The following is a 14,855-nucleotide window of genomic DNA, read 5'->3' as shown; positions in this document are numbered from 1 at the left end:
ATTAGTCAAAGATAACATAATTGAACACAAAATGCAGTTTTTAAATGAAGGTTTACATTATTAAGGGAGAAAAAAAACTCCAAATCTACATGGCCCTGTGTGAAAAAGTGATTGCCCCCCTTGTTAAAAAATAACTTAACTGTGGTTTATCAATTTCAATTTTCAATTTCAATATCAATTTCTGTAGTCACCCCCAGGCCTGATTACTGCCACACCTGTTTCAATCAAGAAATCACTTAAATAGGAGCTACCTGACACAGAGAAGTAGACCAAAAGCACCTCAAAAGCTAGACATCATGCCAAGATCCAAAGAAATTCAGGAACAAATGAGAACAAAAGTAATTGAGATCTATCAGTCTGGTAAAGGTTATAAAGCCATTTCTAAAGCTTTGGGACTCCAGCGAACCACAGTGAGAGCCATTATCTACAAATGGCAAAAACATGGAACAGTGGTGAACCTTCCCAGGAGTGGCCGGCCGACCAAAATTACCCCAAGAGCGCAGAGACAACTCATCCGAGAGGCCACAAAAGACCCCAGGACAACATCTAAAGAACTGCAGGCCTCACTTGCCTCAATTAAGGTCAGTGTTCACGACTCCACCATAAGAAAGAGACTGGGCAAAAACGGCCTGCATGGCAGATTTCCAAGGCGCAAACCACTTTTAAGCAAAAAGAACATTATGGCTCGTCTCAATTTTGCTAAAAAACATCTCAATGATTGCCAAGACTTTTGGGAAAATATCTTGTGGACCGACGAGACAAAAGTTGAACTTTTTGGAAGGTGCGTGTCCCGTTACATCTGGCGTAAAAGTAACACAGCATTTCAGAAAAAGAACATCATACCAACAGTAAAATATGGTGGCGGTAGTGTGATGGTCTGGGGTTGTTTTGCTGCTTCAGGACCTGGAAGGCTTGCTGTGATAGATGGAACCATGAATTCTACTGTCTACCAAAAAATCCTGAAGGAGAATGTCCGGCCATCTGTTCGTCAACTCAAGCTGAAGCGATCTTGGGTGCTGCAGCAGGACAATGACCCAAAACACAGCAGCAAATCCACCTCTGAATGGCTAAAGAAAAACAAAATGAAGACTTTGGAGTGGCCTAGTCAAAGTCCTGACCTGAATCCTATTGAGATGTTGTGGCATAACCTTAAAAAGGCGGTTCATGCTAGAAAACCCTCAAATAAAGCTGAATTACAACAATTCTGCAAAGATGAGTGGGCCAAAATTCCTCCAGAGCGCTGTAAAAGACTCGTTGCAAGTTATCGCAAACGCTTGATTGCAGTTATTGCTGCTAAGGGTGGCCCAACCAGTTATTAGGTTCAGGGGGCAATTACTTTTTCACACAGGGCCATGTAGGTTTGGATTTTTTTTCTCCCTAAATAATAAAAACCCTCATTTAAAAACTGCATTTTGTGTTTACTTGTGTTATCTTTGACTAATAGTTAACGGTTTTTGATGATCAGAAACATTTAAGTGTGACAAACATGCAAAAGAATAAGAAATCAGGAAGGGGGCAAATAGTTTTTCACACCACTGTATATTTATTAAATCCTTTATTTTTATATGCTAACGCATTTATACAGAGTTGGAGCCAAAACTGGATCTGCCAAACTGGATCTGAAGTGAACATCTTGGCATCACCTGCCCAATATCTCTTTACTCTGCAACTAAGCTACCTGCTCCATTGTGCCTGATGGTTTGGGGTGGTAATTTCATTATAGTGGGTAAATTAGGATTTAGGTGCATTTTACTGACAATGGTAAAGGGACTTTTACTGCAGGTGACTGGGTAAGGGGGTTTAATTTAGGGTGAATCAAGAAGAATACTAGTGAGTTGGCAGGTCTGGTGGAACTTAGGGGCAGATTTACTAAAACACGAATTTATACTCTTTTATTTTTTTAGGAAGCGCGAATAAGCTCGTTTCCACAAATGTCAGATATTTATCAAAAAATCCAAAGTGATAAAGCTCATGCGGGAAAAATGCAGAAAAGTCACAAAAAGCACAACTATTTTGACTTGTCGCACGATAATCACAACTTTTGCAAATTGACATGCAAAAACCAGCGTCAACAATGATAAAAACTCAAAAAAGTTTAAAGCAAAGAAAAATTACCAGGGAACAAGTCCCTCCATACTGACACAATGCACTACGGTCAGTTTTATTCAATGTGTACATTTGGAGTTAGGGTTAAAATACGGAGAACTAGTGAAAAGAAGCCTTTACCTTTGGCCCTAGAAAGATATCTGGTTGTTTACACATTTATTTCAAAGCCACAATGCAACTTGCTCATAATATGAACACTGAAATATTGTTCAAAATAAAATATTTCAGTTTAATTATACTGTTTAATTGAACTGACAAATGTTTACATTAAAAAGCTAACTTTACCTTTATTTCCAAAATATTATATTGTCCTGGGCCAGGAGCAACACAGACTGTGTTCAGGACATCAAATGAACTATCCCTCTCTGTCATTGACAAGAATGGAGCATTTCCTCCTATTAGTAAAATAGGACAATATTAGACATCACACACAGATTCCAATTTTGCTGCTAATCACACAGTGCTTACTTGAAGAGAGCATCTGACCTGTATGCTTATAATAACTGGACAGCCTAAAGAAACTATACAGTATGAAAGGGAAGTAAGGGCTACTGTGCACAGAGGTAATCTTGACCTTTCTGTTGCCTAAACCAAGTAGCCATTGCTACTCTCTAGTGCCTCTCTTCCATATGAAGTATTCTCTAAACTCATGGTCAATCTGTTGTAGGATGCTTGGAGTTCAGCATCAGCTGGAGGCCTACAGGGCTGGAGGGCTACAAGTTGGTTTTTGTATCTGCTGGCTGCACAAAAAAAGTAATGAAAAAAAAGAATGAAAAAGGTTGCCAAGAAATATGCCCATTGACTTCAATGCATTTGGTGAAATTTCAACGTTTCACAAAGATTTCAAATTATAAGCAACCTGAGTCACTGGGCATGGGTGCAGTCCACATATCAAGAAAGATAAAAAAAAAAAAAAGCGCGATTTGCATTTCACGGGAATATTCTCCAACTTTTAGCCCGGATGACAAGGTGCTACAGTTCTTGTCCAAATTACAGTAAGTGTGGCACTTTGCTGGAGCTTGAATTGGTGCCTGTATTGGTTACCTAAGGCCCACTGGTGAGCCCAACCTCAAGGTACAGATTTATGAAAATGTGAGCATTAGAGCTCACGGTAGTTAAATTCTTAAACCCTATCTTTTAGCAATTGATATATACGCCTAAAAATCCTACAGGAATGAATAGAGAGCAGTGGAATTTTTACTTTTAATTACTGTGGTGAGCTGTAATCTCATACTTTGATGAATCTGCCCCTAAGAAGGGTTGAACTTGATGGACTGTGGCCTTTTTGCAACCCTATGTAACTTTATGTAACTATGTAAGAGTCCACCACTCCTGTACTGTTGCCGGGTGGTGACAACAAGCACCACCCTAGCCCCCACCTTACCTGCCACTGAAACACCCCTGGTCTTTGCCATCAAACCCACCCAGTGCACACCAACTCCCACTGCCATTCTATTATTACCAATAAGTAATGTATGCCCTTAATATAAGAATCTGATATGTCATTGTTGGTAAATGAAAAGTTGTACCTTTTCTACTAAATTATAATAAAAGTATAGCATTGCAAAAATTCTCCCTTCACCTGGTTTATGTGACTTCTCAGAAATGAGGTTATAAGATCCAGGACCCACATTTTCCTGAGTGCTTCCCACTGGGTGTACAAAAGTCCGGGGAGCCCGATCATACATCCTGGCCTTAAGAAAGAAAAGCATACAGATTTATTGGGTGATTTAAATAGCACCAGCACAAAATAAACACCAGAGGGATTAATGGGATCAGAATCATTTGCAGTGGTGATTATGCCCCCTCCACTAGCAGACTTATGACCCATAAATTAAAGTAGCATATTTATAGAAGTTGTTGAGGTAATTTGCAATAGGTCTTTATTTTTTATTATTTGTGGTTTTGTAATTAGTTCACTTGTTATTCGTGCACTCTTCAGTTTGTAATTTCAGCAACTGTATGGTCGCTAAGGTTCAAATTACCTTAGCAATCAGGGAGTGGTTTGAATGAGAGACTAATGTATTTATAGGACAGGACCTGAATGGAAAAATAAGTCATAAGGAGTAACAATAACAATAAAACAGTGGGACCATAATTCAAAAGCAATAAACAAAAAGTTTCTAAGAGCTGGGCATTCTATAACACACTAAAAGATAATTTAAGGTAAACCAACCCTGTGAAGAGTTCCCTACATGAGAACCTAATACAGGTATAGGATCCCTTATCCGGAAACCCGTTATCCAGAAAGCTCCGAATTACGGAATGCCCGTCTCCCATAAACTCCATTTTAATCAAATAAGTCAGAATTTTAAAACTGATTTCCTTTTTCTCTGTACTAATAAAACAGTACCTTGTAATTGATCCCAACTAAGATATAAATAATCCTTATTGGATGCAAAACAATCCCATATGGTTTAATTAATTTTTTATTGATTCTTTAGTAGACTTAAGGTATGGAGATCCAAATTACGGAAAGACCCCTTATCCGGAATACCCTTGGTCCCGAGCATTCTGGATAATGGGTCCTATACCTGTACCACTGTTTACTTGTGTACAGTTTTTAAAGCTTTCCTCTGACAAACTGGAGTGAATTGTCTGTATTGATATGCCTCTAGGCCATAATTTAAGGCAAAATGCTCCAAATCCATAATTTTTAAACCTGGCAAATAAACCCTTCACAAACACTTACTCTCAAACTGAATCTGAGGTCTAATAGCATATAATAATATATAATAATTTGATCCAAAAGGAAATTTTGTGTTGCCTTCACTTGTTCAGTGCTTTAAGGTAACATGACTTGTGACTCATAATAACCAATCAGCAGGTAGCATTTACTAGGCGTTACTATTTAGCTATAAAACTTGGTTGCCATGAGTTACCAGATTTTGAGCCTTTACTACGTCAGGATTCAGTTCAGCTGTATACAAACATAATTAAAAATCTGACCAATTTGCCTCATAAGGGGAAAGATTCCTGCATGCCCCTATGGCTAATGCCACACCATGCGTATGGCATATATTTTCGGAAAATATGCGCCATATGCTCCTACCTGTGCTTGCACCTGAATGGAATACGCTTGGGTGCAGGACCATGTAGCCGAAATCCACATAAAATGCGAGAGAATGCAAAGTCTCGCTATCTAATGTATTTGCCAGAACAACTATTTCAGGAACAGAATTCCTCAACCTAACAGCTCTCAATGTAAAGAAATATATTTATTCTTTACGGCTAATGCCACACCAGGCTGATTGTCAACCTTAGGATCGGCATGCAGATAAACACAATCAGTCCCCATGCTCTGATCAGCCTAGCCCTGTCAGTGCACCCACAGCCATTGTGCTGGGCCAGATGCAGGCACATGGAGTGGATTTCAGTGGCAACATTTGTGAGTATGCATTTTGGTGCCTGCGCTGATGCAGTGGTTCTGGGTGCAGCCACAGGAGTAGGCTGAGCAGAGTGTAGACACTGACTGTTGGCCTGTACCTTATCTGTAGGCTAAGAATTAGCCTGGTGTGGCTGTAGTCCAAGGCTAATGCCACACACAGAGCTGAGAATTAGCCCCTTATTCGCAGGCAGAGAATCAACCCCATTTGAAATAGGCCTAAGATGTCCTCTGGAAGGATATTCTGAAGAATTAGGAATCACAGAGTTTATTATATGGTTACTTTGTATACATATAGCTATAATATCCCCCTCAAGCACCTCTTTTCCAGTGTAAACAATCCCAACTTGGCCAACCTTTTGTGACATTTCATGCCACTGATTAACTTAGTTACTCTTCTTTGGACTTTCGCTATTTCAGTTAGGAGTTGTTCACCTTAAAATTTTTAGTAAAATGTAGGATATTCTAAGACAATTTGCATTAGGTCTTCATTTGTTATTATTTGTGGTTTTGAATTATTTAGCTATTTGTTCAGCAGCTCTCCAGTTTGGAATTTCAGCAGCTATCTGTTTGCTAGGGTCCAAATTACCATAGAACCAGGCAATTGTTTAAATGAAAGACTGAAATATGAAATGTAAATAAAAATAAAATTGTAGCAATACTTTTTAACAGCCGGGGTCAATCACCCAAATTTTAAAGCTGAAAGGGGCAGAAGAAAAACTTCAGTTATTCAAAAACTATAAAAACAAAAGACCAACTGAAAAGTTGCTAAACACTGACCATTCTATAACATACTAAAAATTAACTTAATGTGAACTACTTGTTTAATATTCTTTTTATTGGAAATTGGAAACCAAAACAGAACTGCATTTTTTAGATGAAGCCTTACCAGTGCTTTGTAAAGAAAATGAACATCCTTTCATATGAAATTAAACCCTTTTTAGGGCATTTCAACTGTCCTGAACCCCTTTGCCTCAAAAGGGGTCCTTGGCAAAAAAATACTTTTATTTTTCTAGCCTTCCTAACTCTGTTTTCTTTCCTCCTATTAGAGCAGAAGTTTACCTTTAAAAGAGAACTAAACCTTACAAATGAATATTGCAAGGAATGCAATATTTTATATACTGAATGTATTGCACCAGCTTAAAGGTTCAGCATTTCTATAGTAGCAATGTCAAATGTCAGGGTCAGACTGGCGGCCCAGACCTGATGCCCGCAGGGCGCTCCATTAGATCGGCGTTTAGAAGGGGAACAGGGGGCTGTTCAAAGGGGGAGCAGGAGGCGTGTTCAGAAGGGGAGCAGCGGACATGTTCGAAGAGGGGCAGGCGGCGTATCCAGAAGGGGAGCAGGAAACATGTTCAGAAGGAGAAATGGGGGCATGTTCAGAAGGGGATCAGGGGGCGTATCGCCGGTCTCACTCACCAGCACTCTGCAGGTACGCGTGCTGGGGTCGGCCGGGTAGTGGGGGCCCCTTGGTGTGAAGGTGGCAGGAGCCATTGGGGGGTGCAGGGGCACTTGAGGCAGGATCCCTGGTGGGCCCTGCACCCCCCAGTCTGACCCTGACACTTACATGCTCACTGTGCTCTGGGCAGCTGGGAAGCAAAGTTAGGGTCATCACAAATTATCAAGCAGAATGGGGTTTGCCATCATATAGAATGATGCAACACGGCTAATTATTGAATTCAGATGCTAATTGCACTGGTTTCAAAGCTTGTACTAATAATCTGTATTATTTATTAAGCAGCCTTATATTATGACATTTATATTTAGCAGAGAAAGATGGGGAGCTACTGGGGGTATCTTTAGAGGTACAGATTTAAAGGGCTGTGGTTGCCCTGGGCTGGTACAGAAGGCCAAAACATAATGTACAACATTTTTTGTCCTACTTCTTTAGTTAAGCTTTGGTTCTCCTTTCAATTAACTTTTCCTTTGTTACAGATCTGTTTATTTAGAGCAACTTTTAAATTGGCCTTAATGTTTTTGACTTTTTTGCCTTCATATTCTGCACTTTTCCATTTTACAATATAAAATGCTACTTTTTGAGGGGGGTGTCAGTGACTCTGGCAATCAAAAAAGGAAAAAATTGTGAGGCTAAAATGTTACTGTTATTGCTTAGCTTTCTTTAAAAGCCATCTCCAAACCACTGTCTGGCGGCTAAGGCAAGAGGGATAGTTGTTCACATTTAAAACTGAAAGACTATAGAATATAAGGTATAAAAATTAAGACCAGACATAAATTATTTTATAATATCACTTATTGTGCCATAATGTACTGAATATTTTTTTTTGGAACCCAAGCTGCGCCCCCTACTGATGAACTGCCTCCATTGCTGCCCTATAGATACCGCTTGATCTGACCGCTCAGAACTCAGTTTTAGTCCATTTAATATGCATACATACAGTTTTCTGGGCTCCTTAGCTGCAGCAAGCTCACTACCCCAATCAAACGTGCAAATCTCGCCGAGAGACCTGCTGATTCAGAGGGAGACTGCTCCGGTTCTTGCACTGCTGATATCGATCCGACTCGGGATTAGTCCAACAACTCGCACTGCTGCGACTCGTTCCCTTGGAGACCACGAGTGACGCCGCCCACAAATGAACACTGGAGGGCGCCCATGAGCTATGTTTCTAATGCAGTCGATAAAGGAGCCTGACAGACCGCACTCTTCTATGTTACGTTTATAATTAAATTAGCACTCTGACTTTGCTTCTCCTCTTCCCTACATTCTGTTTCTTCCGAGGCTTTTAACAATGGTTGCTATGTGCATATCGTGACCCTTATAACTAGAAATTGCAGTTTGATATATATTCTGCAGATATAAAGGGCTAGTAACAAAAACCAAAATGAATATATATACAGATTGTATCTGTATGTCATGTCAGGCAAATAAAAAATATGAAAAAGAATTCACCCTAAATTAGCTTTTGTGAGGTACTGAAATCCCAACCCCAATATTTTCCAAAAATGCATTGCCATTCCTAAACATAAGGCAATCTAGCTTAATCTTGGGAAACTGCTTACTATTGCTTTTCCTTGCAATTAAGCTAGATTGCTGTTTTACTTGTAATGATCCTAATGCTATGCAATGGCAAAGCATTTTTGGGAGATTTGTTGCTTGTGGAAGCACAGCTATACCATGGGTGACAAATCTTACCAAGTGCTATTGCCAGGGCCAGATCTAGTGGTAGGCATAAGAGGCACCTGCCTAGGGTGCAACCATGGGGGGCACCAGGCCCCTCTTCTGCCTACCACTAGACTGTGCCCCTGCCGGTGCTTCTTATTGAGAAGTACCAACCCCCTCCCCACAATGTAACTGTTCCTGCGCCTTGTTCACACGCATGCACACATGGAGGCCGGATTGCCTAGGGTGCCCAGTCGGCTTGGCTGCCTCTAGCTACTGCCCTTTAGGGCTCTGGCACATGGGGAGATTAGTCACCCGCGACAAAACTCCCTGTTCGCGGGCGACTAATCTCCCCGAGTTGCCATCACCTGCCATCCCACCGGCGAAAATGTAAGTCGCCAGTGGGATGGCACACGCGGCGGTGCGATTTCGGGAAATTGCAGAAAAAGCCTCGCGAGGCAACTTCGCCGATTTGCCGAAATCGCCTGCGCAGCGCGTGCCATCCCACCGGCGACTTACATGTTCGCTGGTGGGATGGTAGTTCGGGGAGAATAGTCGCCCGTGACAAGGGAGATTTGTCGCAGGCGACTAATCTCCCCATGTGCCAGAGCCCTTAAGTACACCTAGACAGCCCACACCAGCCCAATAAATAGTGACAGTCTATGATATCTTACAGTAGCTGTCTGGCATTTTCCAGAATCCACACATTGCCAGCCAGGGCCTGATTATATGTTTGCTTTAAAACAGAATAGCAGTAAATTCTACTTTCTGTTTGACTGAGATGGATTACTATATCTGGTGTAAACTTTGCAACTTTTATCTTATTTTTGTATCTTTTAACTGATGTTCATTCTATTCTACATAAGAACGCAGAAACATCCTGAGGCAAGTTATTTATTATTTCTTATATTTCTGTTCTATTCATTTTCTAGTTTTTCAAACCTGGCTGTCAAGGCAAGCACATTCCTTTACGACATTTTCAAAACTTGATTACTAAATTGAGATGTTTTGCTTTGCCATATGTCCACAAAATTGTGCCAAAATAAATTTGCCTAGATGGGCCTGGTACCCATAAATACTCTATAGGTATATGGTATAATTAACAGTTTTATGTAATGAATATAGTGCAGGCAGTTATGCATCAACAAATATGTGTTAAAAGAGTTTACAGTTTAATTTAGTCAAATTAATAACACTCTAAGTAAATGTACAGTATATTTATGCATATATGTATGCATGTGTTATTGGATGTAATGTCACTTACTGGAATAGATTGTAAGCTCTTTTGGGGCAGGGTCCTCTTTACCTCCTATATCGCTTATTGGCTGCTTTGTATGTAAGTCTGTATGTTCAATTTCTACACCCATTTATTTTACAGCAATGCAGAAATTGGTGGCACTTTATAAATACATGATAATTATATGTTAGCAAGAATACAAAAGTCCGAACTGGAAAGCCACTGAATAAGGTATGAAATCATTAAAAAAAAAAAAAAAAAAGACTTCAGGCTTGTTTAGAATACCATTGTCTATACTGTGTTAACTCATTGCAGTTCTACACATAAAACATTTGTTGGGTGCACATTTAAAATCATATTATTCCATACCTTTCAGCAGATAGGGTTATCTCAGTTCTCCACTGACCCATTTGATTTTTTCTGATTAAGTACCTAATGTTGCGAAATGTGTGAGGAGGAAGGAGTCAAGGGCCAATGGAGATAATACCACTGATGATTAACTTGAATATAATTTTTTTTTTATTCTTATTTATGTGCTCTAAATTAATATTTTATGTGTGGAACTGTGGTAATTACTATTGTTCTGTATATTTAGGGCCTTATTGAACTATTCACACTGCTAGACAGTTATATTCTACAATAATTATGTATGGTTGTCTAAGTCATACTAACTAAAATGCAGTAAGTATAACTAGTTGCAGTAACCCAGAGCAACCAATATGATGTTTGCTTTTAAACAGGTATCCAGTGAATGCTACCTGCTGATTGCTATATGATTAGACCTGTAGGAAACCTGCACCTTATGTTACATAACCTTGTGAATGTTCATATTAAGGTGAACTACTCCTTTAATAGGGGAGAAAAGAACAGTCCTATTGTGCAAAAGTTCTCTTATTCCATTGCCTGCTTTGTTAAATCACAGAGGGCTCAACCACAGGACATCACATACAGACACTGGTCCTGTATAGCACTGTTCTGTACCCATAGGCAAGAAGGCAAAGGCTAAAGGAGTAATATTGTTAGAAATTTAAAATTTGCACCAGGTCTAGCAACCAGTGTCAGACTGAGGTGTCAGGGGCCCACTAGGACTGCCACTTCGAGGGCCCTCACCCCAGCAGCACAGGTCCCCATATTGTCACAAACACACCAGCCACAAACCATACCCCCCAACATGTACCTACAAGCTGCATCCCTGTACTTTCTAGTGTCCCTTGCCGCAGGCAGTGCCACTGCATCCCTATCTCCTGCTGCTGGGCAAAATTAGTGCATTACATTACATAACCCTATTTATCTGTTTATATATTTATTATATAAACAATATATATAAAAGGCTGCAGATATCAGGTTAATGGCGCTCGAGCAATCTACATACAGGGCTGAATCAGCAGGTGGAGGTAGAATTCCTACAAACCGGATTCCAAAAAAGTTGGGACACTAAACAAATTGTGAATAAAAACTGAACGCAATGATGTGGAGGTGCCAACTTCTAATATTTTACTCAGAATAGAACATAAATCACGGAACAAAAGTTTAAACTGAGAAAATGTACCATTTTAAGGGAAAAATATGTTGATTCAGAATTTCATGGTGTCAGCAAATCCCAAAAAAGTTGGGACAAGTAGATTCCAGTAGAGGCTGGAAAAAGTAAATTTGAGCATAACGAAGAGCTGGAAGACCAAATAACCCTAATTAGGTCAATTGGCAACATGATTGGGTATAAAAAGAGCTTCTCAGAGTGGCAGTGTCTCTCAGAAGCCAAGATGGGTAGAGGATCACCAATTCCCACAATGTTGCGCAGAAAGATAGTGGAGCAATATCAGAAAGGTGTTACCCAGCGAAAAATTGCAAAGATTTTGCATCTATCATCATCAACTGTGCATAACATCATCAGAAGATTCAGAGAATCTGGAACAATCTCTGTGCGTAAGGGTCAAGGCCGTAAAACCATACTGGATGCCCGTGATCTCCGGGCCCTTAAACGACACTGCACCACAAACAGGAATGCTGTACTGTAAAGGAAATCACAGAATGGGCTCAGGAATACTTCCAGAAACCATTGTCAGTGAACACAATCCACCGTGCCATCCGCCGTTGCCAGCTGAAACTCTACAGTGTGAAGAAGAAGCCATTTCTAAGCAAGATCCACAAGCTCAGGCGTTTTCACTGGGCCAGGGATCATTTAAAATGGAGTGTGGCAAAATGGAAGACTGTTCTGTGGTCAGACGAGTCACGATTCAAAGTTCTTTTTGGAAATCTGGGACGCCATGTCATCCGGACCAAAGAGGACAAGGACAACCAAGGACAACCCAAGTTGGTATGGGATTGCATGAGTGCGTGTGGCATGGGCAGCTTGCATGTCTGGAAAGGCAGCATCAATATATTCAGGTTCTAGAACAACATATGCTCCCATCCAGACGTCATCTCTTTCAGGGAAGACCCTGCATTTTTCAACAAGATAATGCCAGACCAAATTCTGCATCAATCACAACATCATGGCTGCGTAGGAGAAGGATCCGGGTACTGAAATGGCCAGTCTGCAGTCCAGATCTTTCACCTATAGAGAACATTTGACGCATCATAAAGAGGAAGGTGCGACAAAGAAGGCCCAAGACGATTGAACAGTTAGAGGCCTGTATTAGACAAGAATAGGAGAGCATTCCTATTCCTAAACTTGAGAAACTGGTCTCCTCGGTCCCCAGACGTCTGTTGAATGTTGTAAGAAGGGGAGATGCCACGCAGTGGTGAAAATGGCCTTGACCCAACTTTTTTGGGATTTGTTGATACCATGAAATTCTGAATCAACATATTTTTCCCTTAAAATGGTACATTTTCTCAGTTTAAACCTTTGTTCCGTGATTTATGTTCTATTCTGAATAAAATATTAGAAGTTGGCACCTCCACATCATTGCGTTCAGTTTTTATTCACAATTTGTTTAGTGTCCCAACTTTTTTGGAATCCGGGTTGTATTTTTTCGAACTTCTTATCTGACGATTCAGCCCTGAACGTCAGTGGGAGCAATTTTTCGTGTGACCAATGGTCACACGAAAGATTGAAATTGCTACATATATGGCCACTTTTTTTTAACAGAAATTCTTTTTATTGGTTTCCCAATATATAGGGTTGGGATACAGAAGGAAAGAGGGGAGGGGGGGGGATACAGCCATTGTTGAGTTTTCCATTTTATTATACAGAACATATAAGTTTATTCACATGTGCTTCAAGGTAAGTCATTTAAATGAGCGTCTAACCATCCTCCCCAGATTCTGTCGAATTTGTTTGGTTGGCCCCTGGCTTCATATGTAAGCTTAATTAGCGGAAGCGTTTTATTGACCAAATCTACCCACGCAGTCTTCCGGGGGGGTAGAGGGGCCATCCAATGCATGATTAGCACTTTTTTGGCGTAATATAATAGTGATCTTATCAAAATTCTGGCATAGTTAGTTGGGACGAGGTCATCCACAAGACCTAATAGGCATATTTCTGGCTGTAGTAGGGGAAGGAGATATGGCCACTTTTAAGTTAATGCCCCACAGAGAGATTAATTGCCTGTGATAAATCTCTGCTACTGCAGGTAACTCATCTGTCTTTGCACTTGCCTTTCCACTGGCAAAAAAGTGAATCGCAGGTGGAAAGGCCTACACATTGCTTCCTTTTCAGAAGTCAAGAGATTTATCGCGGGTGACTACTCTCTCCGTGGGGCTTTAGCCTTGAAGAAATTCAGGTTAAAGGAGACATATTGGATAAATGGGAAAAACCCTAATTTTGTAGGCAATTATGAAAAATATATGGTGCTGGTTTCCCTTTGTGCTTAAAATTAATCCTCTCTGTAAAAATGGCCCCTTTGTTGGAGCTCCCTATAGATCCACTCACTTCTCTGATTAAATTTGAAATGAAGAGTGGGCGTGTACTAACGGTCCCTGCCAGAAGAACAGTAGGAGGGGGATAGCCAATCACAGCCCTGCAGTCACACAAGCACAGACAGGCTTCAGTTCCCTATCAGGTCAGCTTAGCTGCTGATTGGTTCCTATCCTACGGTGCAGTGTATGGAGGGCCGCCGGCTCCCCAGCTCATCCAGAGAATTTAGCCAGCAGGAAGTGGAACAGATGGGCGGGGCTAGTGGGGTTTTTGTGGAATTTCTCAATAAATCAGAAACACAACTTTTTAAAGCACAATCCTTCTATATCTAGAGAAGTATAATTCACTGGCACATTCATAATTTTTATAGGATATGTCTCCTTTAAACTCATAAAACCCTAACCAGCTTAAAAACAAACATATACACACGATATACTGTATGTGGTTTGATGAATTCAGCATGTATTTCAGTACCGTGCTGGGCCAAGCTGCCCTAGGAAACCTGGTCGGCTTGGCCTGCCCTCCTTCTGTGTGCACTCACACATGCGCAAGCACAATGTGCACACACAGGGAGGCAGGGTTGCCAGGGCCACTAGCGGGGGGTACTGCTGTGGAGGGAAAGGGCCTGGAACTAGTGATAGGTGAAAAAAAGAGGTACCTGCCTGGTGCCCCCCCACTGTTGCACCCTAGGCAGGTGCCTCTTCTGCCTACCCCTAGTTCCGGCCCTGGTGTCAGACTGAGATGCCAGGGGATCACCAGAAAACCTTGGACCATGGGTCCGCTCTCTCTAAACTATTATTTCTCCTATTGCTTATTTAGTCTCTTTTTTATCATAGTCTCTGTGTTCCTCTTTGTTATCATACATGAACAGGGAATGACCATAAAGCAGCCCACCGAGAGTTTTCCTGGTATCCTGATGGACCAGTCTAACTCCAGCAAAAAGAAACAAGAGGGCCCAGTTTTCCTTGTATCCTGATGGACCAGTCCAACTCCAGCAAAAAGAAGCAAGAGGGCCCAGTTTTCCCGGTATCCTGATGGACCAGTCTAACTCCAGCAAAAAGAAGCAAGAGGGCCCAGTTTTCCTGGTATCCCGATGGACCAGTCCAACTCCAGCAAAAAGAAGCAAGAGGGCCCAGTTTTCCTGGTATCCCGA

General features: G+C 41.0%; 1 protein-coding gene across 2 annotated transcripts in view; it reads right to left on the bottom strand.

The window, feature by feature from the left end:
- Positions 1 to 8,043, bottom strand: part of stpg2 (sperm-tail PG-rich repeat containing 2) — a 288,336-nt gene extending 280,293 nt beyond the window's left edge. Inside the window, exons 1-3 of one of the 2 annotated variants that reach the window (XM_031903151.1) lie at positions 7,884 to 8,043; positions 3,689 to 3,800; positions 2,392 to 2,501 (exon numbers count right to left, since the gene is read on the bottom strand). In XM_031903151.1, coding sequence (XP_031759011.1) covers positions 2,392 to 2,501; positions 3,689 to 3,794 — 216 coding nt within the window. In that variant the 5' untranslated portion in view covers positions 3,795 to 3,800; positions 7,884 to 8,043. The remainder of the gene's footprint in view (positions 1 to 2,391; positions 2,502 to 3,688; positions 3,801 to 7,883) is intronic. The other variant, XM_002936738.5, reaches the window with a different exon arrangement.
- Between the last annotated feature and the right edge of the window lie 6,812 nt (positions 8,044 to 14,855).

This window comes from Xenopus tropicalis, chromosome 1 (genome assembly GCF_000004195.4).
Source record: "Xenopus tropicalis strain Nigerian chromosome 1, UCB_Xtro_10.0, whole genome shotgun sequence".
Lineage (NCBI taxonomy): Eukaryota > Metazoa > Chordata > Amphibia > Anura > Pipidae > Xenopus > Xenopus tropicalis.
This window is presented reverse-complemented; position numbering and strand designations above follow the sequence as displayed.